This window comes from Hyalella azteca, unplaced genomic scaffold, assembly GCF_000764305.2.
Source record: "Hyalella azteca isolate HAZT.00-mixed unplaced genomic scaffold, Hazt_2.0.2 contig8353, whole genome shotgun sequence".
Lineage (NCBI taxonomy): Eukaryota > Metazoa > Arthropoda > Malacostraca > Amphipoda > Hyalellidae > Hyalella > Hyalella azteca.
In genome coordinates, this window is record NW_025938450.1 from 49,284 (window position 1) to 76,028 (window position 26,745).

Here is a 26,745-nt window from a genome sequence, read left to right on the forward strand (position 1 = left end):
CTAGCTTAGGTTATTAATAGAACTCTATGCAACCTTAAACTTAACATTTAACGACAAACTTAAACTTAAAACTATACTATTTTCGACATTTGCTTTCAATTCGCCCTCGGATTTTGTGGGATGCTCGGGTTTTGTGGGATTGCACACATACTATATATACTCCTTGGCCCGTGCTTCGAGACGTGACCGATGGTCGCCAGGACATCATCAATCAGACCAGTATGACGGGCGGGTTGGGAGCTTTATGTGTCTGGTCAATAGCAACTTTGTCACCGAATGGCTAACACCACTTCCACGAGTTGGCAGCCAGAGCCAGATTTCACAGGCGTGACGCGAGCCATAACCCACATACGGACATGATCCCCGTGCGGGATTTGCCCATCCAAGCGTCAATTTCAATAGCCTAGAAACTGGATAAAACATCCTGCACATCAAGGCTCAGCGGGTGACCAAGCAACGAGCTGTGGTGGGCAAGGACCGTGTACGTGATGCTTCGAGAGGTTCGCCCAGCACGAAACCGAGATAGGAGCGATACAAAGCCCAAATTCCTGTGAACAAAGCCCATGAACGACCGCGCCTCGATCCTTATAATAGTACCTTTCACGAAATCGCATTGCAGTAAGAAACAAATTTATAAAGTGATTTTTGAGGCATTTTATACCGACGAATCAACGGAACGGCCACTTTTTCATTTAGCAATTGATGTCGCCAGGCAATTGAAAATTTCCTCGGTGTTCCACAAAAATCTCAGTAAATACAAATTCTCGTGTCTGTTCTCCAAGAGTTTAAATTTTCGCGTTCTCTCAGTCAGCTACAGATTCTTTTATTTGAGGTTTATTTTTTTCTTTGTCGATTTAAATGCCTCGCTGTTCATTAATTCAAAGCGTCTGCAATTTCAATGCTCCTCAATCGACACTTTAGAGTTTTTTGCTAGTTCATTCAATCAAACAAGTCGATAAATGTTTAATTTTAAGAGGATTGAATGCTCAACTCTCCAAACCCCAAAGAATCTTGCCTTATGGCTTAAGTCGCTTAAACCTAATATAACCATGTTAAAGTCATTTGTATCATTATCTTAATGAATGATAAGCTAGATACCATGTTTAAGTCACCTGTATCTTTATTTCAATGAATGATAAGCTACATGCCAGGTTAAAATCGCCTGCATCTCTCATTATCTTAATGAGTGATAAGCTAGATACCATTATTAAAGTCGACTGTATCTTTATCTTAATGAATGATAAGCTAGATACCAGGTGAAAGTCGCCTGCATCTCTCTCTATCTTAATGAGTGATAAGCTAGATACCATATTAAAGTCGACTGTATCTTTATCTTAATGAATGATAAGCTAGATACCAGGTGAAAGTCGCCTGCATCTCTCTCTATCTTAATGAGTGATAAGCTAGATACCATGTTAAAGTAGACTGTATCTTTATCGTAACGAATGATAAGCTAGATACCATGTTTAAGTCGACTGCATCTTTATCGTAATGAATGATAAGCTTGATATCATGTTAAAGTCGACTGTCTCTTTATGTAATGAGTGATAAGCTAGATACCATATTAAAGCTGCCTGCACCATTATCTTATAATGAATGAAAAGCTAAATATGATTTTAAAGTCATTTGAATCATTATCTTAATGAATGATAAGCTATGTAACATGTTAAAGTCGCCGGTATCTTTATCTAAATTAATGGTAAGGTATAGATAAGATACCTTATTGAAGTCACCTGTCTTACTATCTCAATTAATTCTCAGCGCAGGGAAGACCGCGGGCATTTTCATCGCTTCTTCCAACCTCCGTAATTTATTACTTCTAATCATTCGTGATCATAAAATCCTTGCCAAGTATTATTCCGTCATATGAAATATTCCTATTTTTCACGTTCCATTACCACATTCATAACACATGTAGCTGACAAAAAACGTCTTTTCTTTTATATTACATTTATTTAGGTGTACTAGTATTTTGGAGCTTAATTTTGGCGTCAAAAGCTATCCTGAGTAACTTGTAATGTTCTCTTATGATAGGATCACGGCAGTAATAGAACGAAAAGATAGTTGGAATGAAACACTGATAATATTTGAATTTATACTGGGAAAAATGCACAACCTAAAGTTCACACAATAACTAGTACAGAAGAAATAACAAAAATGTCAAATTTAAACTTGAACATCTATCCCTTCACATCACTAACTTAATATTTTACTAGTAGACGTTGATGCGCAGGGCGATCCCATGTGAATGGTATGGTTGGGAGTTGGGGCACATGGTTAAGTTCTTCCTTGCAACCGAACTGCGTTGCTCTTCTTTACGCAACCGAACTTGGTTGCTCGATCTCCACTGCTCAGCCGTACTTGGTCGTCGGTTGCTTTATAGTTTATACCAATATACCATACACTACACAGTTGGCCTGGCAGCCGCCCGACGTCGCTCTTTTCTTCGACACTAAATCCGGAGCTCACATATCACTGCAGGTTCCTATAGGCGCATCCCCTGATATGCATCATGTGCTGAAATTGCCTTAATTAATGTACTAGACTGTACAAATATTTTCGTATAATAAAACCATATTTTCGTGCCTCGGTGTATACACAAACTCTCATACCCACGCTAAGTCGTCTCTGGAATTCATGTGCTCAAAGGCCGCATCCTGTCTTCAATTAATGAACGGCTGTGAACTACCCTCAATCTTCAACTTCTCTCAAAGCTGTATTCAATACAATAACATTTAGTCGCTCATCTATTATCAACGCTTTATTATCATAGCTTCCTTGACCGATCAGGATGTCATACCAAAGCTCTCATCTGAACAAAAAACTTTCGAAATCTCAGAGTAACAAATCACAAAATAATCTATTAATAAATTTAAACCCTGCTATATCGCGCTGAAATTTACATTTTTATTTTCTTTGTTAAATTATCGTTTTCGTCATCAAATTTCTCGTCATCTGCTGTTACTTCTGATGACGGAGTTCTCGGGGAGTAGCAGTCGCCCCGTGGCTTGCTGTTGTGTTACACTGGCGACTTCTCCCCTCGTGCCTTTTCGATTATTTTCTCATACTCCGGTTCTTGTCCCACACACTCTGCCGGGCTAAACCATCGCAGTGAATTCACTTACTCTTATCACGACCTCTGGGATCGTCTCGCCAGCGCTAATAAGTTTCAATATCTCACAAGTATTCAGGCTAAAGAGTCGTTCTATTGGTTGACCGCAGGCTTGAATCCACTAGGCCTTGCCACCTCAGGAAGGAGACAGCGATAAAAAGCGCGATAAATTTCATTCTGTTAGATAGCATCTACATTTTAATTAACAAAATGACAATATTATAATACTGGCCTCATAACTATGAGGTTGCGGTTAGAACACATACGAGAAGCTTCCTGTTTACCGTGCCAGAAATGGTGCACAAGCACAGCGCATTCAAACTCTTTTGCTCGATCGTGGTGATGACTATTATTGAGTCATGTCGCGTGACCCGTTGCAGCGGTATATATTAAAGATGGGGCCAAACACAGCCTTCAAATACGGTAACAGATTCACGAGAAAAATTAGTTTGTCATAAAAGGATAAATTTTTAATCATATTTTTTGGAATAATTTGGTCGCGTCTTAGCATTGACCGCAACACGACTCCTGTGACTGTATCATGTATGCAGAAGCCATTGTTAGTGAAGCTACAAAGCAATCGTCAAGCCGTTCTTGTTTTACATAACATAACATAACATAATGATGTCGGCGCTGAAATGTAGGCCTGATATGGTCTGTCGCCGATTCTTTTCCTTTTCGTGTTTTGTTCATAGATCTAAACTCGTGTCATTTGACCGGATCTTTTCATGACTGGCGATACTTTGAAGTAGCTACTAGACTTCCACCGGGTTCGATAAGGAGCTAGGCATTTCAAATCTGAACATATATTTCAAATCTGAACATATTACATAACATACATGATTGAACTTATGAAGTGATTAGGACAATATAAACCATCGATATCTCTACCAAGCACAATTTCAGCACAAAAGGGCCAGTTCGGTTTTACAGCTTCTCTGTGTGGCTAATGTGTTTAGTGTGTGTGTATGTGTTTAATAAAACAACCTGGGCGAGTGAGTGAGGTATAGAGTTGAGTGTTGTGAGGTTGTGTCTGAAGACCTGCGTCGTTGCAATCGTCGCTGTAGCAGCAGTGGACACTACGCACGCGCAGACCAAATAACAAAAATTACGCCACAAAACGCAATCAAACGAGCTAGATGCTTAACAAATTTTAACCGTAAGCAAGGGGCTCGACCGAAGAAGAGATGCTCTAATGACGAAGATCATTATATAATATCACTGCCAGCCTTTATGCTTCACTGTTATTATTCATGTCAGGTGCACACGATCGATGAAAAATCCCTCGCCTAGATGATCCTAGCTGCGATTCAAGTTTTCACTATGGCAAACAACTAAATGAAGTCAAGTTTCATTTTATCTCTGCTTGGAAAAAGAAGTAAATTGATCCTTGCAGGGATCAAGATATTTTAATATCGTGGAGCAAAATGAAAAATCTATCAAATTACACTCAACATTTATTGAATTAATTGGACCGCATTCATATTAATTAAACTGAAACTCAATGTACATATATTTTCTGAATTATCTGTTCCTTTCATGTTTTCTCGCTATTTCTTTAGTTAAAGGAATTAAAACTTTTACATGGCGCCTTTGCCTTTTCTTTAGTTACGTTTCGAAGTTTCCCGGAGCTCATTTACCGTTGACTTACCGATCTCAGTTAACCTTGCTAGCATCTTTATGTAGTAAGGAATGTAACTTCTCAATTGAATCGCTCCTAACATTCTTGATTCGTCATTCAAATGTAATCATACGATAACTTCAATGATCATTAAGTCAAAATTGTATTGAATTAAATTTAAATATTTTACAATTTATCTTTTTTTAAATTTCGTCCACAGATTACTTAATATTTGCATCTGGTTTGAGTTTGGCTTTAACGTGGCATTCCTTACCTTCAGTAAGTTATCTATCAACAGGATTGGTAATTTAAAACATCTGATTTTAATTTTTGATAATTTATTGTTCGAAGTTGCATTAAACTTAGTTATGCATGATTGCTTCTGTAAAACTTATTTATTCATGATGTATTGAACATTAAACATATTTTGAACTCTGCTTTTGGGAATAAATGCAACCTTCAGAGATTTCGAAATCCCGCGCACTGATTCGTCAGCTCGGTTATTAGTTCGAATAGCTGATATCAGTCGAGGAATCCAGACACATGCCATTTATTTCATAAATATATATTTGTAATGTTACGAGACCTTAATGGTACGCGATTGAAGAGGCCAAAGTTTATGTAATGATTAATTACGTTCAAATCGTTTCTACCTTATATAGAGAATATATTTATGCATCAATGTCTGCTGAACAACAAACTGATTGGAAGTGTGTTCAATGTCGCGGAAGAGTGAAATACATTTGTTTCTGTCTACAAACATTCGTGTGCTCTAAGCTAACAAAACAATATGTACGTGCATTACAAAACTGAAAGAACACTTGGCGGGGCTCAAATTAATTCATGGCTGATTCGCCCACTGCCACAACGAAAGATTTTCTTCGGTCTTGCGAGCGACGCGCGAGTTTTGGCTCCTTCTTGGCGTATTACTTCTCCACACGCCAACCGTGCCGTCACTGAACAGTTGAGGGGAAGGCCGGAACGACTTCAACTTCGACCTGGTCGCTGGGTTGGAAGATACGTCCTTCGGTACTGCGTTGGATTGTGAATGTTCTTTATCAATAGATTTCGCTAAAGAACGAGATGCCGACAAAGCTTCTGTGAAATCGTGAGTGTGGGGCCCTCTTGAATCACCTATGCCAACATTTGAAGTTTCTCTATTGTTTTCTTGAGGAGATCGGTTGAAGGTGGACGGCTGCACAGTCGAGATAGATTGATGTACCGCGAATCGAGGATGTATCGTAGAATCAAGTTGTTGAACACTGTTCGTAATAGCACTATCATCTTCAACATTTGAAAACGGGTAATTTCTTGGCTTCATTTGATGGATATCATGAGAGCCGACAATATGGCCTCTTGCATTCGTAATGCTTTTACTTCTACGAGAGGGAGTAGTACCATACCTCGAGCCTTTAGACCTGTAAGGTTGCTGTGGGCTGATTTCTGAATAGGATGACTTGACTTCCATGATATCGTCTATTGATTTACCTTGTTGAGGAGAGGTGACAATTGGAATACCATATGCTAGCGAAAGCGGCTTTTGTTTGGAAATGGGATCTCGAACAAAATCATCTTTCATGTTCAATAGTCTTGTATGTTTTTCGGGCTTGAGCGTCTGTATTCTCTTGTTAGGAACCCCTCTTACGCCATTTGAAAATAAATCATTGTTTTCGTCACTGCCAGCTCTCAAACCTTCGTTTGATATGGTGGGCTTTATTTCCAAATGCGGCGGTCCTTCCTGACCGCCTTCTGCACCAAACATGGCAGGATTTTCAATCCCTCTTGTTAAAAAATCATCGGCTCCGACTTCATGCAATGCTGTAGAATGTTCATGAATTGGAAGAATAGGATGTTTGAATGCGGCTATAGGACGAGTTCTAAAAAGACGCGCAAAATCTTCCCTACTTGCTGATGGATCTCGAGTCAGCTCGGCGCTACCATCATCTTTGATTATGAACTTATTAAGAACGTCCAAAATTGGGCTTGTGACACCAAATTCTGATGTATTCAAAATTTGGTCACTAGAATCTTGCTTGTTTGACGATGCAAAAGCTTTATTTATGAATTCAGCTGTATTTTCGATGGATGTTACTCTACCTGGAACTGTAGTATCAAATGCATGGCGTAATTGGGCAGTTATTGAACCAGAGGGGATTTGTCCGGCTGAATTTGTAGTTACTACGGGTAAAAAAGTCGGTTTCGATCTTTCGGAGCTAGTGAGTTCCAAAACATCTTCATGGCTGTCGTCTCTAGATTCCACGATGGTGAGAGAGATGTTTCGGCGAGAGCCTTCTATTTGGTCGTTTGGCAGCTCGACTCTAATCGAATGAATGCCATTTTCGTTAAAACGTACTTGGGATTGCTCAAAAAATTCAGGTCTGTTCGCGGGATTGCTTCTTAAAGCAGTTTCCAAAATTGATGGCCCAAAGTTGGGTACAAAAAGTTCACTTGTAAGCTGAGATGAAGCAACTTGTTGTTTTTTAAAAGTCGGCAGTGGCACTCCAACAGCTGGTAATGCAGTCAGCTTCTGCGAGAGAGTCATTCCAAATCCTTCTCTAGCATTATTAAATTTTTCATCTTGAAGGACTAGTACGTCACTAGCTAGTTTATCCTTAACGGTTGTACTCAGCAAATCGGAGTTCATGTCTGATGTTGGAGGTGATATTGAATGATTTGTATTATTTCGCTGATTTGAAGTTTGATGCCTTATAGCCTCTTTCGTTTGATTGGCGTTATTAGGTTTTCGTCCTCCAACTTCATTCGAACTCGGCGAAATTTCAAAAATTGGTCGACATGTCTTTCTCGGGCCTGGAAACTGTCCCGCAGGGCATTTTCTTGTAGACGGGAAATTGAAAACGAATTGGCGGTTACCTTCTCTTGAAAAAATAATTGCTTCCATTGCAGTTTGTGACAATCGGGCTAGTTGATTAATTTCCGGAGAAACCATGGTGCCCGACAGATTAAGGAATTTGCGCGCAAGTCCTGTAAAATTTTCTGAGATAAAAGATGAATTCGGTTGTGTTGAATTTGACCAAGCCAGAAACTCTTGAAGAGCCGGGATGTTGGGGATACGAGAGTCTGCATTCGATGTTAAATCGACTTCAATTGTGCCCTCTTCGACGTTAATAGGCAATGAGGGCTCATCAGACAATATTGGCAATGGTATTCCTAACTTACCATCATTAAACTGCGATCTTAATCGCAGGCTATCGTTCTCAAGGAACGGGTACAGAGTACCATTTTGGAGATAAAACCTCAATGAGCTCTCAATATTTTGGCGATTGTTTGCACCATTGGATTTGAATAAATCATCTCGTGGCTTGTCTGCAATGAGCTTCGTTAAGATATTCAGAGCTCTAGCATGACTGTCGTTTTCTTCCTGTTCAAAGTTGTCCGAAGAAATCAAAGAGCTATGAAACCCTACTGAATCCGACGATTGGTTTGTCCCACTGCTGTCTATTTGTTTAATCACGAGCACCTCACTCGAATCTAGAAGCGTTTCTTCGGAAATCTTACTGGCAGTTGTTTCAAGTATTTTACTTTTGTGTAGGATGTGGTCTGGAAACAAGTCATCCAAAATGTCTTCGGTTGACAAAGCCTTAATTTCGTCACTAATGCCACCAATAATCGCTGCTTTTATTTCAGGAGATACATCAGACAAATTTACCGCGGATTGAAATTCAAGTGAGGAATCGTCTGACAAAATTTTTATTTGTGGTGTCGCATCTGTTACAATATCAGCAATAAACACAGTATTTTCATGCGAATCATCATCATCAGAATCAAGTACAATGTTTCTGGCTCGCTCATTAGAAGTAGACTTATCAGTCGCAAAAACCGTAGCGAACTTAGGGAGATGTTCGGAAAGCATAGCATCTGAGTCGTCATCACCTGACTGCGTAGATGAAAATCTGCTTATTAAATTTGTGACAGGTGAAACTCGTGATAGAAACGGACTAGGCTCGTCTTCAGGAGGAAATATTATAGAATACTCGAAGGCCTTAGGTGAAAAAATAACTGTTGTTGGTTCCCTTGGATTCACTTGTAGTGGGTGCATAGAATGGCTTGTATTTAGAGTAGGCAAAGGCACGCCTACAGAAATCACTGCACTTCGAAAGTTTGCAGCCGATGTGACCAAGCTTGCTGTAATTCGTGGCTTTCCTGATACTGTTACTCTAGAAGGATTCGATGCAGTAATTTCATCAATAGATACTTTCGTGTCGCTAGGCGCTGGAATAGATGTTTGTCCCAATGTCTCTCTGCTTGTCGGTGGCGTTGGTAGAAAGGGGGTGGCAGTGTGTAAAGGTAAAGGGACACCGATATTAAGTTGATTGATAGAAGTTACTAGTGGCGAAGCTGCCTGAAGAAGAGGTGCTAGTTCATCCAACGGAAGTGGTACGCTGAAAATACTGTCTGTCAAAATTTCTTTTGAGGGCTTGGACGATACAATTTTGGTAGACGATTCAATTGATCCATTTGAAGAAGTGACATTTGTCTTGGAGTCAATTTGAGATGGAAGAGGAACTCCGACGGAAAATATTGGTATTGAGTTATTTCTAGAAGTTGCCTCTGAGGATGATGTTGTGGTTTCCTCGGTTGACGCCTGGAGCGGTGCTGGAGGTTTGACTGTAGGCAGTGGTAGCGGTACTCCTATGGAACGCAACGTAGTGGTCAGAAAACTTTCCTTCCGGCCACTATCTTGAAAACTCGGAACCGTGGTAACTGCAGTTTCAATATCATCCAGAAGATGATTGATTGCTCCGGTTGTGGTTTCCTCGGTTAACGCCTGGAGAGGTGCTGGAGGTTTGACTGTAGGCAGCGGTAGCGGTATTCCTATGGGACGCAACGTGGTGATCGGGAAATTTTCCTTCGTGCCACTATTTTGAAAACTCGGAACTGCGGAAACTGCATTTTCGATATTCTTCAAAAGAAGATTGATTGCTCCAGCGTTACTAAGGTTAGACATTAATGCCTTCAAATCAATCTTTAATGAATTATTTTGGCTTCCAGTTGCTGAGAATTTTAAATTATTCCAAAGTCTCAGAAGAGATTGGATTGACTCGATGCTGTGTTTGCTGGACAGAGCGCTGGCATTTATATTATCGAGTTGATTACTTCGCCCACTATCGCCGTTTGACATCATGGCCAGAAGAATATCGTTAGAAATTCTACTAGTATTATCGTTCAATTGCATCGGCCAAATAGTTTCCTTAACTATTGGCAGCATAGCATCTCTTAATGATGGCAGATGTTTAGGCACTTCTAAAACGGTGGTTTCAGGTAGTTTCGAATCTCTTAGCAGAGTCGTCAATAATTTTGGTCCTTCGTTAACATCATCAATACCGATGTTTTCAGTAGGCTCACTTTTGACTGATTCTACGATTAATGCATTTTTTATAATTCCATCTGTCAGTTCTGCCGATTGACCTTTCGAAAATGTCACCTTGGAATGACGAGCGTCTGCGTTGTCATCCCGCAAGGACAGCAGAAGCAGACGATTGATTAAAGTCTCGCCAGGAACTTCGATCTTGATGGTCCCGAGAGGCTTGTATGTGATACCAGAACCGCGGGCGTTGAGAGAGCACAGCAACGCAATAAATACGAAAAATATATACATTCTGTAGTAGTTTGTTTCGTAAATATTGATGAATTTATGAATTTAAGCTATTGTAAAACATTGGTTAGAATGTAGATTACGTCGGTTTAGTAAAATGTTCGAGTCAATGTAAGATAGAATAACTCAATCACTGGCTGACTGGCACGACTGCAGTTGCAAATACACGTTGTCTCAAAATATCTTCAAACGTTGCACTATTAAATTTTTTCATGTAATGTATTCAGAGAATAAATTTATTTTTCTCTTTTTCTGATATTATGCGGTCATGTTCCTTTGTTTTTGAAGTTCACGTTGCCCGTTTGTTTAAATCATCTTCTACAATCTTTATTGCATCGTCAAGTTTCTTTATTTGATATTTATGTCACATGAGTTTTTGCGAGGATGATCCCCACCAATCGGTCTGAAGTCGCGGACACCACTGAAGAGACAGGATCCCGCAGAAGCGGATATCACAGGTGCTTCCGTTTGGGTCACACAATAAGCGTTGTCTGCATGCAGGGAACCTCACAATAAGCGGTGCAGGGAAGAGCACCGATCTAATATCCCAATGAAACAATGCATCAGCAACCGAGGTCAACTAATGTGAGATACCTACGGCTGGAACACCTTGACACTGACTGTATCGCACCAACGAGGAGTCTTGGCCCTGGAGTTTCTTTACATTATCGATGTGACTGATTAAGGATAAGGGGGAAACAAGGCCAAGGTTGCAAAAAAATAATTGCTATATTCGATGGAGAGAGAAAGCTGCCTCAAAGAAGAATATACATTTTGCGACGTTGAAGGATTTTCTGACGAAATGGACGCTTTCAATCAGCTAGAATTTATATGCTAATGTCGTTGCATGTTTATGAATTTGTAAATTTTTTCTCATGTATACGACTTTTTAGTAACATTGCAAACTTGAGCAACCAATTTTAGATCATCGATCAATTTATGAGAGAAAAATTTCATTGAAGAAACCTGCACGCGAAATATCTCGTGTGCAGGTTTCCCTCGGGTTTCCAAAAAGATCATGAATTAACTCGTACAAAAGTTACTTAGTTTTTAAAACAACAGATAATCCTAAATCATTCACTCATTCAGGTAAAGGCGTGCAAATTTTACAGTTGAACTGACCAGTGAGTGTTAGCGCTGGACGGTAAAGATGATTGGGTGCCTGGACTAGCAATGCTTACCTTCATATCTAATTAGTCTCGATTTAATATTAATAATGCCTAAATATAATTGAAATACAGTATTGCCATGAAGCTATATTAGTGACAAAGTGAGTTCACGTGAGAGCATTTAATGACTATAAAGAGCTCTTTTTCCTGCTAGGCCCTGTGATAGTCATTTTCCTGTGATCGTCACGAATCAACTTCCGCTGTTGAGCTCAAACAGTCTTCGTTGGTTGTTTTAGTTCTACGTAGACGCGTTTGTTTCGATGCCCAAGTTGGTGAATGTTACTCACAGCATCGACGAATGTGGAAATAAGGTCATAAAAGTTATATCGTACGGAAGAAAGTACAACGCGCCTTCAAATCCCGCTTCCGTAATTTCCACGAACGCCATTTTTAATGTCACGAAATTAAGTGATATATTGTTGCATTCGCTTCAAGTTGTTTGCCTCGCAAGCTAGTATTGTCCTTCGTCATTTTGCGATCTATTGTTTGCCGTATCAGATTGTCTCCTCTAAATGATCGGCGGCTTTCAGCCCGGGTCAGGTTAAATTTCTGGATACTATACAGACGGCCTGAGAACAACTGCATTTTGATACGCGAAAAGATCATGTTAGCGCTAAGATTATGTAACAACCAATTATATTGGTTATCTTATATAATCACTTAAATTAAACTAAGTTATTCGCCGATTTTTGTACATTCCGTGACTCATTGAAAGATCTGAAAAGTGGCATTTTGACCAGATTTTGTCAACAGAAGTTGGTTTTAAATAATCAATGGACTTTTACTAGTTCCGTGTAGTGCTAGGCATTAATAGACTGAACATATGCTTCTCATCGCAATGTCTAGCTTATTCGTGAACGTGCTCATACTCGGAGCGTTAACAATATCATCAAGGAGGATGTTCCACAAATCGGTGACTAGAAGCGAGAAAAAATTTTGTCGCATGGGTGAATTGCACCCCAGTTTTTTAGCTTATTACCTCGGCCCCTAATGTGGGTCCTTAATACAAATTCTAGGACCTTGTATAAACCATGATTAAACTTGTATACTTCAATAAGGTCACCGCGCAGACAGCGATGACGGATACTTGGAAGCTTTATAATCTCTAATATCTATTCATAAGACTTGCGCTTCAAGCCTGAAATTATCATTGTTGCACGTCTTGGAACACTCTACTAAATTTTTGTCTTTCGCATGTATCTGGACACACTGCGTTTCTAAACTTTAGGGCCAGTACGTACGACAGCGACAAACAACAGCTTCATCGCTTCTGCAAATAAGTACTTGTATGAGCGTCTTATCAGTCCTGGCAGTTTATTGGATTTAGTAACTTGTGTTTCAATATGCCTAGAAAATTTCAGTTCCTTGTCAACATAAACTCTCGAATCTTTTCCTACAAGCCTAATCAATTATTTTCTTAATAAAGAGAAGTGAATAAGAAGTGAATAAAGATTTGTCAATACAATATAACAGTTGTTCAGATAATTGCAAAGAAACGCATTAAAAAACCTACAGCTTAACTGACGAACCTCCTGTGAGGATCATCTGAGAGTTAATGACAAATGGCAAAAGATAAAACGACGTAAACTGCCAATATAGAAGAAAATGATAATTTATTCGAAAATGAAACTCGTGAATTCCAGTACATTATAACTTCAAACAACTCATGCGGTTCGTAAGCATGAAGACGTGATATCGTTGTATATGCTGTACTGCGCACTACATGAGTTAATCAAAGACATATATCGAGTTAATTCATATATAAAGCCAATTAGTACTGATATAATGCATTTTTCCAAACAGATTTATGGTCGATAATGGTTGAGGAGGTTTGTGTTTGTACGGATACTGGCGATGTTCAACCCATGTTAGGGCCGGCACAAGGCAGCTGCGTGTAGCGCAACTCGAAGCCTCGGTTGTTGGTGTCCACGCTGTGGCTGAACTCGTCTTCGTCCGTGTGTACAGTCAACATAAATGGCAGCGAGTAACCTGAAAATCATTTGTGTTATTTAAAACTAGAATAATAACTTTACAAACGCTATTAAGTTATATTCAATGACAATGACAATACTTGGCAAGGTGACCCAGTGATTCAGATCAATATGATACGAGCAGCAAGTTGTGGGCTTAAGATCCATAGCTAGCTGTGAAAAATCTGCGATGCTAGAACCGGACAGGATTATCATGGCAGCGCGGACAACACTATATTACGTTATTATACTGTATTATGACGAAGAAATTGTTGTTAGCATTGTGTTGGCGATCAATTAGTAAGTTTGAATCAATTTGTTGCTCAAGATGTTGTTCAAGGCAGCCAAATAATCATAATTTCGAAGCCTTCCACAATACATCAGCCTGGTGCCGGACGCCGCGCCGACGCAATCCACAACAGGATGTCCGCTGAATTGACTTCGCCTATCAGGCTCTCATTGTAAAGAGGCAATGCTAGGTATATTAATTTCATAGTTTGAAAACCAAATTTGTAATTACTTTGGTTAACGCTTTTTAATAGCTTTTTGTCAACAGTGCTTTAATTTCAACGTCTCCGATTCGTTACAAGGCTTGCGCCATCTAATCGTTTTCTCACAAATAATACGTTATTTGACCTTTTGGGGACACTTGAAGCGACATAAATTGAAATAATCGAGACTACATTAATTCTCATAAATATGTATAAATCTAGCATAATGACATGGTTCTTTTCTTTTTTTTTTCGTCAAAATCAATATAATACATGGATGTGCAATGATTTTGACTTTGCCGATTACGGAATAGTTAATCGAGTCGAATCAAATACTCAATTTTTATATGAAGATTATAATGTATTTTCAGGAGCTTGAAATTTTGCATAACTAATCCAGATTCTGATTGACTGTATAGGGAAATATTCTGTTGGACAGCACTTACTGACTACCGGTCCTAGAAGCCGATTGCCGAACTGCAGTCCGCAAAACCTGTCATGTGGACACGAGTCTTCGTCGCCGGGAGTCCGGCCTTTGGGAATGACAACGTAGTCGCTTTGACATTGTGATGATCCATACTGTAGGAAAAAGCTCGTTTAATTTTATCTTCATATTAAATCAATGATAATAATTATAAGTTAGTTCTTTTTACCTTTCCTGGAAACTTTAAAATAGAGCTTGCTTTACAAAAAATGAAGTCTCATCGCATTGAAAGCTCACTTCATTCAATTATAATGACATTCAACCATTATAGTGGGTCGCCTGCCGAAGACCACCACTGCCCTGGATGTAATGGATCATCATGATTCCTGCCTTCCGGAACGTAGCCTTCAACACTTCAAGCCGTCCGTATTTAGGCCGTGGGTCGAACCAGCCCTCGGTCGGACGGCCACTTGTCGAAGGACGGTAAATTTTGGAACAGAACTATGCTATCTGAAACCTAACCTCAGATACGGTCAACATAAAATTACGTAATTTAACGATGCTCGGAGTCAGATTCGATCCGCGGCCTGGTGGTGCACGGCAGGTTCTATGCGAGGCCGGAGGAAGACAAAGCCGAGTGGTTCACGGCTGATTGGTGGATGTCCGGAGAGATCCAAGGCGTTCGATTCAGGGCTTATTGATGCACAAAATTGGTGGTGCACGGCTGCGCTCCCAATTATAGTAATGCCAGTGAATATTTATTTTTCTATAATATGCCTACATGCAAAGCCTGGCAACACGCACCAGATTTTTTCGATTGAAGCCAGCGGCGGCGTGGGCGTGTCCGGTCATGAGAAAGGCATCAGCGTCGGTAGGCGCGTACATCACACCACAGTAGCCAGGCTGGCGTGCGATGCAAATCGTGTGGTGCACGTGGTTCAAGTGACCTGTTAATGACAACTTTATGAAGGCATGTCACTGCATCATTCATACTTACTTATATACCTTCATCTCAAGCAATTATCAGTATGCAAATTATCTCTAAAGTAGCTTTCAATATTGAAGAAAAATAATATGAGATACAAAAAAAAAAATCACACAGCATGCTAATTACTTAGGAAGAAGTTCCAAAATGACGCTCAACGATTTTATTCCTAATTATTTTCACAAGAATTCCGCTAAACTTATAATATCTCTAATTTATAAATATATTATAAATAAACGTGAAGCATCCAGTTATCTTGTCTGAATCACCTGTCCACACTTGTCGTCCACACTCCTCTTCAGTGCCGTTCCAACATGGCTCCAGGTCGCGCTTTTTCCCGTCAAAGTTGAAACTGCGCACAACGTCAGTCACTTGCGTGTAGTATTGGGAACATCCGTCTGGTGCTGCAACGATCAAGACCACGAATATGTCGTTTATCAGGAAAATTTGATTTTTTCGACCACTGACAGTCAGACGGTTCATCTGGTTAAGAGATATTAGAATATTGTAGGGAAGAACTCAAACACATTTGTACTATCAAAATAATAAAATTGTTACTTCATCAGCCAATCACTGGCGGCTTTTCAAGCGGAATCCACCAATCACGAACAAGAAATCGACAGTTACGTGTACTTATCCGTTATGTGTGCTTCGAGTTTTGATAGTTCGTCCCATGCGCGGTAAAACATACCGTAGACCGAAGATTAACGGCAACTTAACTTTATCCAGATAAAGGTAAGCTACCAGGAACCGCATGTCAGTATGGTGGAACACGAACAAAAACATTGAGCACTATTCAGTGCGATTTTTCGTACGCGTTAATATTACACATTTACGCACTAGGTAGAGCGAAAATAAGAGCTTCCCCTTATTTCTTACCGATGAACATGTTTTCTTTGTTACCTCTTGGCTTTCCAGGAGTAACTGCTTCACACGAGCAGGGAATTTGAGCCACTCGGATTCTCCACTGACGATTATTTTCAACCTCGTACTCCCACCGATCTCTGAAAACAATATCCCTACATTAACAAACAATACATCGATCATGTATCCAAAATACTGGGTGAATGCCAAACATAAGACACTGTATAAACAACTCTCTTTATTTCATTTTGTAAAAATTTCTCGCTATATAAGCTATATTGCCAGGCTTTATTATTATTTATTCAGAACATGATTTCGGAGGCTTATTTAACTACTTCTAACATATGTTCAAAAAATACAACGCAAATTTGCGTGATCATTAATTAAGGCAGTTTAGGAATTATGAAATATCTAGGAGACATGTTCTTGTACTGTTGTACATCTTGAGAATTGAAACCATCATCTCAAGGATGTCGAGTGGTTACGATCAACGGAATTAGAGCTACGAGTTGTGAGATCGAAACCAGCAGCAAGCTGTAAAAATTCTCGTCGAAATTGTTTAAGGGCATCAGGATTTGTATCGTGGGATTCAATTATAAAACCAACGGCTCTTGACGATCATGTCGGATGGTAAAATTGTATTCTTGAACAAACAGTATTGTTCAAATTTTTAAATTAGTTCTGCTGTTAAGTAAAAATATATTTATTATACGGCCGGTAAAACACTTTCAAATAGTGTTCAATAGTGTTCAATAGCCAAAATTGAACACTTCTGCGATGTCTTGAGTTAGGGACAGGTCACACGTAGTCTAATTTTGAACGCCGACACCATGTAATATTATTATGCATTTAATGGTATATTATTACACTCGCAGCTCGTGAAAGAAGATTCATCTTCCCCAGGCCAATATAAAGCGTTGAATGCAAGATTTATTTAATCGTATGTATTTTTTATATTAATTGCGGAATTATTCATCTTTTATTCTTTTTACAAAATATATTTGTGCGAAAGAACGCACGCTAGAAGCTAATTGCTTTTTCGTCATTAATATGTAAGCCTATACAATATGATAAAGCACGGCAATCATATATTGCAAAGGTTCAGCACATTGATTCGATATTAAAAAAATATAAGAAATTTCGTAAAAACGACTGAACACAATAATTTTTTAATATGAGCGTAAATTTTTCCCAGCATTCAACTGTAAATTTTAATTTTTAATGGGAATAAAGCATTACACTCCGATGTCCGCCCCGGTAATGTTGTCACGCCTGCGTCCCACGGGGCGCGGCAGTAGCGGCGCCGTCATCAACAGGATTTCGGTGCTCGATCGGCCAGAGACGTCCACGTAAACTGAAGGAAACCCGCTAACTTTGAAAACAGTTAAATTCAAACTAATTCAAATAAAACTTAGAAGTAAACAGCGGGGGAATGTCATTAACTCATTGCGTACGTATCGTTGTGTTTTCGAATATAGTTGAAATCATTCGAGCAATATGTGTGCGTAAATGTAAGCAAAGTAAAGTGTTTTAATAGAATTAAGCAGACTTAGGTTATTAAATGCGTTATTGATTCAGAAACTGTCACCTAAAATTTATAAAATTTATCAAGGGTTAGTTATGTCAAGAAATCCCTTTAAAATTAAGCTAGTGAAGTGATAGTTTGCTTGGATCAATGGGGCAGTTACTCACGATGTTGTCCAGAATTGACCCCACACAGAGGCGGTGTGAAGCTTTGCCCCTGCACGTGGAGTTTGTCCAGCCTGCACTCCCCAAGCTCAGGTGGCTGCAGCGTCAGGCTCTCGAAGTCCAACCTTCCCAGGAGGAGGTAAAGAATTTAATCAAACTTTACGATTTGTGTCCGGATTTTTACCATGTTTTCTCATCATCTCATCATTTGGATAGTTACTAAGTTACTACTCAGTTAAAATTATTCGTGATTGTCGCTATTCGAATCATGTCAAAATTGTCCCGAGATGCAAGGCGATTGAGTTCGTTTACATTGGTACTCCAGGAAACGAAATAACCCTTGTGTACAGTTAGCGTTCTAGCTGAGTGCCGAATTTATATTAAAATTTTATTTTTATATCTTTATGATATCTGAGCACCATACTATGTGTCGTTACCTGAGCTGACACACTTCAGAGGAAGGTTCCGATGAGTCACAAGCGTGGGTGACGGTGAGATGACACTCCAGGGATTCATTAGCCAGGTATCCTGGATACCCAGGACTCTCTATAACAAACTGACGTCGAGATACCGACTCCCCACACCCGACCACCACTGCACCGGGATACATGACACGTTACCAGGGGTGCGGGTGTTACGGATACGTTGGACTTGTCAATCACGTGACAAGTTATCCAGCCTATGTCGACTTACGCGTCGCATGTTCATTCATGTCATGTGACTCATCATTATAGTGGGCCATGTGATGAGTTACCGGGGCCAGGTCGACTCGCGGATCACTGATTCGTGTCATGTGACATGAGATTTTGTAATGTGATACAATAAAAGAACATCTGTAACTAATAACGGGACCATTTCAAACAAGGGATATCTAGCTGCCGATGCTGGCTTACAGGCCCGTGTATTGGAGTTCACTGAAGATGGAATGTTTAAGCCAATGCCAAAATAAAAGTTGAGTTCTGGCCACAATGTCTCCATGTTATAAATTCGTATCCGACTTGCATAATGGACTCGTTAATTAAATATAAATTGAACCTTTTTGATGAGTAATAAATAGTAAAAAGTTTTTTCTCCCACAAACAAGAATCGCCTGAATTTTTTTTCATCTATTATTTTTTATCTGAGCTAAATAATGCACAGTAATTTCCCATACTGCGTAGCAATATATGCATCAACTGATGTCTCTCTGAATATTCAATATTATTAGAGAACACTTATCAACGTCTTAACCTCGTATATTTGTCAAAGATCCTATGATTTGTTATAAAGCCAAAAGTTTAAAACAAGTTCGTCGTGTTAGATGATAATTCAAACATTTAATTGAAAAATTGTTCAATTTCAGTATTAAATCAAGCAACTACAAATTTAAGCGGAGATGGTAATTTGCTCAGAAAGGCATTGAATTGTATTGGCTTAATACATAAACATGAATACATTGAAAATTATATGATTTCAGCGGTCGATTTTTGAGAATATTTGCAGGTGAAGAAAGATTGCCAATTCAAAGAAAAATTTACGTATAAATACTGCATGGTATATCTACCAACTTAAGAGGATGCAATTCTCTGACCGTGTTGAGCGTCGTACGTCACTTTGAAGCCTCTGCACGTCTCGCCAGCCTGCGACGTTCGTAGCGTCAGTACCATAACGTTGTCGTCGCTAACGTACTCTCTCGGCACGTCTTCTACGTCTCCACAGAGACGCTCAACGTCGTTGCTGCTCGAGTTCTTCCCTACAGAGAAATTTTAGTCATGGATACCACAGCAATTCAATAGGATTGTCATGTTTTTTATTTAAATCGCTTTGTAATTAAAATATTACACGTTATCGCCTGTGTGTTTGTTAATTAAATTTTTAGTTTTTTAATGATTAATTTTGTTAAAAATCATTAATTTTTTATTAATCAATCATTTTGTTAATAATCCCTAATTTTGTTAACTATCGTTCTTTTATATTAAATCCTACTTTCTTATTATTGGCTAGAATCTCGGGGAAAATTGTCGATAATAGTTATCTGTTTGCTGCCTGATGTCATTCATAAGTTTAAAAAAACTAATATCATGAAAACATTACTACAAATGAAAAATTATTATGTGTTAAAAAAATTAATAACAAATTCATCATATCTCAGACGAAGACATAATTTTTTCGTAAGACGGCAGTGTTTGCTGAGAATTAATTTAGATACGTTGTTCAATTCTGTCCGAATCTCAGAGTTCAGGGACCATCTGGATATCACCTCGCACGTCCACGAGCAGGTAGTCCTGCTCGCAGGTCGGTGTGCTTGTGAGGTCCAAATCTTCGATGTAGATCCTCGCTCTCATGCCAGCCGGGGCCTGTTATCAAGTAATAAATCAAACATTTTCCTACTGATTAGTTTTCGAAAGTTGCCTGTTTTTTTCTCAAGGATTTAGAGAATATTCCATAACAGAAAAGCCTGAGCAGGAGTCGCGTATTAGTCGATACACAAGTAGTTAATAGCTTATTTTCATAGCTTGCTGATCGGAAATTTTTCGTGTGGTTGCAACGAAAGTTGTAAAATAAATACTCGCAATAATAGCAGAACGTACAGAAGTTAATTTTATCAGATATTTTTGTAGCAAATTAGTAAAGTTATTTTAATAATATTTTAATATTTACACAATTTAAAGCTCTTTCGAGACATCGATGTTCATCTTGAGCTCGTGAAAACGTTAGTTCCCTAAATAATTAATTTAAATGCTTTTAAAAAAACGTCAAGTGAGTATAATTTTTACTAATGAAATGCCTGATTGAAAATCTGGCATTTCGTTCGTTTAAAAATTATTGATAAACGTTGCTTTATTATGTGGTTATGACATTTATTTCCTAAAATGAATATCATTAATCAACCTTACATTCAACTTTCATGACGCTGGCCTGTTGTTAGGCAATAATGTTGCTGTGCGAGGCTCCGTCAGCTCACGTACTAATATTATTAACGAATTCAATACTAAAACAAAAGGAATATTATTTAGTACTCATATAGGAATACCTATTATGCAGTACATACTCATATAGGAATATTGCCACAAATAAACCTTGATTGTCCAGACGCAGAGCAGCCCATGCGTGTACTGCTCGGGGTAGCCTGGCGAGGCGAGCGTCCCAGACGAGTCCTCGGCCACTGATAGCTCGCCTCCGCACTCTGGCGGGGTGAGGGAGACTGGCTAAAGATCGCTATTATTTATTATTTTACCTTATCGCTCTAAGTTTACGAGGGAGCATTCGTGCTCTCACATTCTCTAAAAATATCCATTCTCCAATTCATCGAAACTCATTGAAAACATTTACACACTCAGTCCTCACTTTAGTCCTGTTCGCTTATATCAATTGAAAAATGCACGCGCTCCTTCACATTCCATGAAAACATTTTCGCACTCATCCACACCCTTAAACATTCAAAATCACGCTCATGTCTACTAGCTGGAGACATTCGCGCACTTATTGACATTTTTTAAAACAATCACAATCTTCCTGCTAGGCAATTCTTTGTTCTTTATTCTCTATTCTTCATTCACATAAAGAATAAATTCACAAACGTATACAGTTGAAAAAATGCGGAATGTAAGTTTAAATGAAATTGTGTTTTCTAATCATTTGATTAGCTGAAGGACAAAATACGTGAGAAAACTCATTACAAAACATAAATTAACATGGCTAATCGATGCTAATTGCTGCTGAAATTTTGACATCCTTTTATGGTTTATCACGAGAAAATTTCACGAGTTCCTGGGCCTCTAAATTAATCACACCTGAATTTTACATTAGATTTTCGTCCGAGATTTTAAGAGAAATAAGTTTACCACAGCTATTCAGTTGTTGGAAAGACTCAAATGTAATTTTTTGTCGCGCTTTCTGTTTGCTAGTTTGTACTCACTTCTGCTAATCGAACTTATTTGTATTTGAAAAAATGCGAGTCTCTGAATCATTCAAATTATAGATCATTTTGAGCTTGACGTTACCTGAGTATGGCAGGGAATAACTTGAGGTTAAATTTGACGGATCTGCGTCCTTCGGAGCACCAATGGATTCTCCAGCCTTGGATATTGAACAAATGGAGACTTGATTAGGATATTGTTCAGAAATCTTCGTTATAAAATAAAGTTTTGTTGAACTTGCTCACTGAATGCAGTTATATAACTGAAATTTCACTTCATTGCCAGGCTCTACTAAATTGTGCGATTGCTTTCCATTAAGTTTTTTAATATTCCAAAAATCTCATCAGTGACTTGACAATAATTCAAGGAACAAGAATACTAATATATTTCATTTCAATCAAATTTCACCCAATTTATAACTCTATTGATTCATTATCGGCCGTTTAGGTAATTTCAAGATGTTCAAATACTGGTCGTTGATATCTGTTTTGAAATTAAGAAACAATGTCTAGTAACTGCTTAAAGAGCATTTCTGCCAAAGACGAAACAATGTAGCAACAACATGCATAGAAATATTTATTAGTGGATATCCAATATTTTAAACTTGAAGAAAAGATTAAAAACGACCTTTGGTCAAAGTTGCACAAATTATAGTGACGATTTAGTCCTTTCTCCCATTGTGCTGTTTGGAACTTTCGATACAAAAATGTAAATTATTAATAACATCTTACCGCTATTAATTTATATGCATTACTTGCTATTCATCGCCGTGTCATGACTTACATTGTTTTAAAATATCTGTTCTCGCGTCTCTGTCTCTTATAGCGCGCATTGTTCTTAAGTAAGCTATGGCCCTCAACTGCTGTTCCCTCTCCATTGTTTTCTTCACTTTGTCCTCACATACTGTAGTTAGCATCAAGTCCCCGCAGTTACATCATCATATGACGGCTGTTACTTCTTTATTCTTATATGTGCCTCAATCCATGCAGGTTGATGACGAAATGTTTGCGATAAAATAATATTAAATAAATCTCAGATTGACGGCTTCAATATATACAGGAACATTCTAAATCGAGCTAATTCTGTTGCTACTCCAACTTTATTGCAATTTCAATGACAAGGTACCGATAGTACGAGTATTTTATTATATTTCACGGATCATGAAATCCAAAGCAATTCATATAACAATTTTAAAATTATAATTTTCCGACACTTATTGCTTTATCATGCCTTCAATGTCCTATCCCGCTATTGGCTGTTGTAACAGCAACAGGGACAGACTGCTTGAGAGGGAAAATCTCGGCTAATAAGAAGGTGCTCCGAAGTGCCCTTTCGACAGAAGATGCTGTTCTTATATTAAAAATTTTCATGAAATTTCATGATTTAGATTTTGACGCGCAAATTTTTTTTTATTGTTTACATTAAACATCTTTATGAAGCTTGAAAACACAAGGAACGAATCTTTTTCTTAAACACTATAAGTTGTGCCATACATATGAGAAATTTTAATCCATGAACATACCTCAACAGTGTGGCGCATGACATAGAAAAAGAGTGAGTGCGTCAGGAAGTAAGAATATGTCTTTCTGTAGGTCATCGCTGCAATGGAGGCTGCAGATCTGCAATACGCGAGCGGCGTGACTGATGATGATCACGCTGGTGTGTAGCGATGACGTGCGCTACAGGTGGCGGCGCTAGAAGTATGATCTAACAGCGCCAGTTTTCTTTTCAGTTTTTAACCCTTCACTTTCTAAAGTCGTCCAAACTAATCAAAGTTCATGAGGTAACAAACATGCTGGAATATTGACCTTTAAATCCGAAGAAAATGAACTTAAACAATGCAACAACCAATTTTTCAATGAAATAATTGTGATAGTAAACAAGAAACCTCACCCATTGAATATTACTTTGACACGATAAGTCACATATAAAAACTCTGCTTATAATATATCATATTCCTGTTCATGTTAGGATAACGAAGAAAAATTGAAAACCGGAAAGTTTTGAGGATATATGAATTAAATTATGGTCTCTCATGAAACCAATTAAACTTTATACTTTTTACGTTTGTTCATTTGTTGATGCCCAAGTTATATTAACCCTATTTCTAATTAATAACGATAAATAATTAATGTTCCTTCTGATTCTAATCATATTTAATTTTAGAACAAATTGCTTCGCTACCTGGCCTGGTCTAAACCTTAGAGGGTGCTGGAATGAAGGAGTTTACATGCATAGCATGTACTTATATACTACACTTGCCGTGAACGTAAGTTATCAAGATTTTTTACTGAGAGACATCAATCTTTTGTTAGAAAAAGTTTGGCCGCATGCGTCGATCTTGGCTTTAAGCTTCAAAATAAGTGATTCATTCAAAAACACTTGTGCCTCGTAATCTTAATAGATTCATTATACATCGGACAAAGTATGTTTTTGCATTATGGTACACATCTCTTTTTTCCTATTTTCTGTTCCTGCCTTTTTGTCATTATAAATCAATCACGAACGTCGTAAATATATTTCGCAAAGCTGCACCGCTCACTCCTCATTGAACAGCTACCGCAGTCTCCTCGCTACAAAGAGAACGTATAAGAGACGGGTGACTGCATCGTCCTTCTCGCTGATGTAACGATAAATCAGAGTCTTCTTGATACAGTGCACGGCAAAAAAAGCAGAGCATGAGGTACCTATGATCACTCAGCCAGTATTTTTACCTGCAGAATATCAACATTCTAAGAATATAAAGTTTTTCAAACGGCAAGAAAGTATTGCACTTCTTCTTTGTAACCTTTTTTAATGTCATCGAAATAAAAATTCGCTCGTTTATACTTAGGGATCGAGAATTTACATTTATTGCTTGAAAACCTAATTTGAAAATCTATATTTCAAGCCTTACATGTTAAAAGTCTATATCACAAAATTAAGTTCCTTCACTGGGCAAGCCAAACATGTTTGCATGAATAATCCTGTCGTATCTCATGGTTATAACACTTTAACTCCCAAGTTACCTGTTTGTCCTTCATGACTCGTACTCGCACATGATCAGAAGTTTCTAAAAACCATCACATAAATCGTAAGTATTATGACGTACCACGAGTTTGCTTCTAACCCTGCAATATATAAGTAAAATTACGGGCAGTTTTGCCGGTGTGCATTTGGCCGGATAAATCAAAACCTACCAAGTTCGTGATCGCTGCATCTATGAAAGAGCAATTTCTTCCGATAAAACATACAGCTCCTGTTAACTGCTACGCTCCCTCAGCCAAATGCGTGGTTGTTATCAAATGGCCGATCATTTCGGAAACCTAAACTTTCACTGGCGTTATCTGCAATCAGCTTCACAATGGACTTGGAAAGTTAATATGGAATCAAAGGACTTCCGAGAGTCGGTCTTCTTTCGCGCAAACCTCAGCTCTCATATTCATGCATTCAAATTATTATGAGGATAAATTTTAAATCCTGAGAATAAAATGGTATAACGTAATCTTTAGAATTTGTTGTTCGTCTCATCAATTATTGGCGATCAGAATCGAGATCAAAACGACCTCAGTGCTCGTTATTGACGTAGCATTTGTTTCCTTCCAATGAAGTAGCATCAATTGAGCCTTCAATACTATAGCAAAATATTTCTTAGTCAAGCATAGGAAAGTAAAGTAGTTTCTAATGGATTTAATTGTTGTCTATTGTTTTCGGGCAAACCTGTTTGAAATCGACATTTTTTTAACAGACCATTTATTGCGCTTATACAGCTTCCGTTTTAGTTTCTAAGTGGGCAGCTCTTATCAAAATTTTAACTTTTTGATTTTAATCTAAAATAATGTTAAATTCACCACGTTCTGAGGGCAATACAATTTAATGTTCAGTTTCATATGCTATTCATTGTTATTTAGATTTATTGTTAGAGTATGTTAATAAAAATTTTTAACCGGGATCCTCACCTGCAGCACAAATTTCAACGAACAGTCATCGCATTAAGCCTTAAATGTCCTTCTTTAATTTCCGCACAAGTCTGGCAAGAGCCTCGATTTTCCCAAAAACCAAACTTCTTTATAACTTCTCTTCTCCCGCTCGTGAGGCTTTCTCGTCCATCCCTCACTCTCTATAGCCGTTGTTGAAATTTGACGAATACTCTATTAATATACTATTAATATACGACGAATACTCTCTTGATATCGCTCGATGAGATTTCTCCATGGCCTTTGATACCTCAAGAAGCTGTAAGCTGGTCTGTCGATATAATGTCTTGTGTGGTAATGAATTACAGTTTTTTTCACATTGTTCCTGGTATTATATTTTTGGGAAATATTTAAATAGAACACTGTTTGTGTAGAAAGACTGATTGTCATTCATACTCGTATGATGTTGGGAGCTTTTACATGTTGAATCAATAAAAATAATTCATTTATTGTTAGGCTTTGCTATATTGACGAGCATGCATATTTTTATTCGCCCAAAAAATTCGCCCAATTTTGTACGAAATTTTCCGCTTCAAAAATATCAGCCAGAAAAGACATCAGAGAAATAAATTCACAACTCTTCACGTCTAGGACTGAAATTGAAAACAGATTACTATGTTTTCCTTTATATACTTTTCATTTAAAAAACGCCAATGTAATGAACTGTGTTGGAAAAGTTGTTAAAAAGTTGTCCGTTTATATAGATATGAATATCTATTTTAAGGTGTTTTTAAAAATTATGTTTCCGTTTGAACATAATGGCGACGACAAAGAATAGAATGTGACGCCTTTACGAGCACAAAGGTTATCATAAAATTCAACGCGCTTCCGCGCTGAAATCTCGAGTATTTGAAGCCGGCGATGAACTGTCGCTCCCAACTCTCCCTTTCCCTCAAGACTTGATCACCTGCGACTACAGTGAAAGTTTGATTTTAGTTAACCTTTGATATG

At 38.3% G+C, this 26,745-nt stretch overlaps 1 protein-coding gene across 1 annotated transcript; it reads right to left on the reverse strand.

The window, feature by feature from the left end:
• Positions 1-13,222: 13,222 nt before the first annotated feature.
• On the reverse strand, positions 13,223-23,764 carry LOC108682432 (cubilin). The gene is made up of 13 exons (XM_018171591.2): positions 23,361-23,764; positions 21,923-21,998; positions 20,999-21,105; positions 20,179-20,275; positions 19,510-19,671; positions 18,377-18,533; positions 17,943-18,064; positions 17,490-17,604; positions 16,290-16,390; positions 15,656-15,790; positions 15,206-15,348; positions 14,424-14,556; positions 13,223-13,505 (listed from the first exon to the last, which is right to left on the reverse strand). The coding sequence occupies exons 1-13, from the start codon at positions 23,433-23,435 to the stop codon at positions 13,375-13,377; spliced, it is 1,554 nt and encodes a 517-aa protein (XP_018027080.1). The 5' UTR covers positions 23,436-23,764; the 3' UTR covers positions 13,223-13,374.
• Between the last annotated feature and the right edge of the window lie 2,981 nt (positions 23,765-26,745).

Excerpts from the sequence above, each read along its gene's own strand:
- LOC108682432 (XM_018171591.2), bottom strand. The coding sequence starts at position 23,435 with ATGACCTACAGAAAGACATATTCTTACTTCCTGACGCACTCACTCTTT. Across the intron at positions 21,106-21,922 it reads TTATTCCCTGCCATACTCAG|AGTGCGGAGGCGAGCTATCA; the intron begins GTAACGTCAAGC and ends TCACCCCGCCAG. Across the intron at positions 16,391-17,489 it reads ACCGGGGCGGACATCGGAGT|AGATCGGTGGGAGTACGAGG; the intron begins GTAATGCTTTAT and ends TATTGTTTTCAG.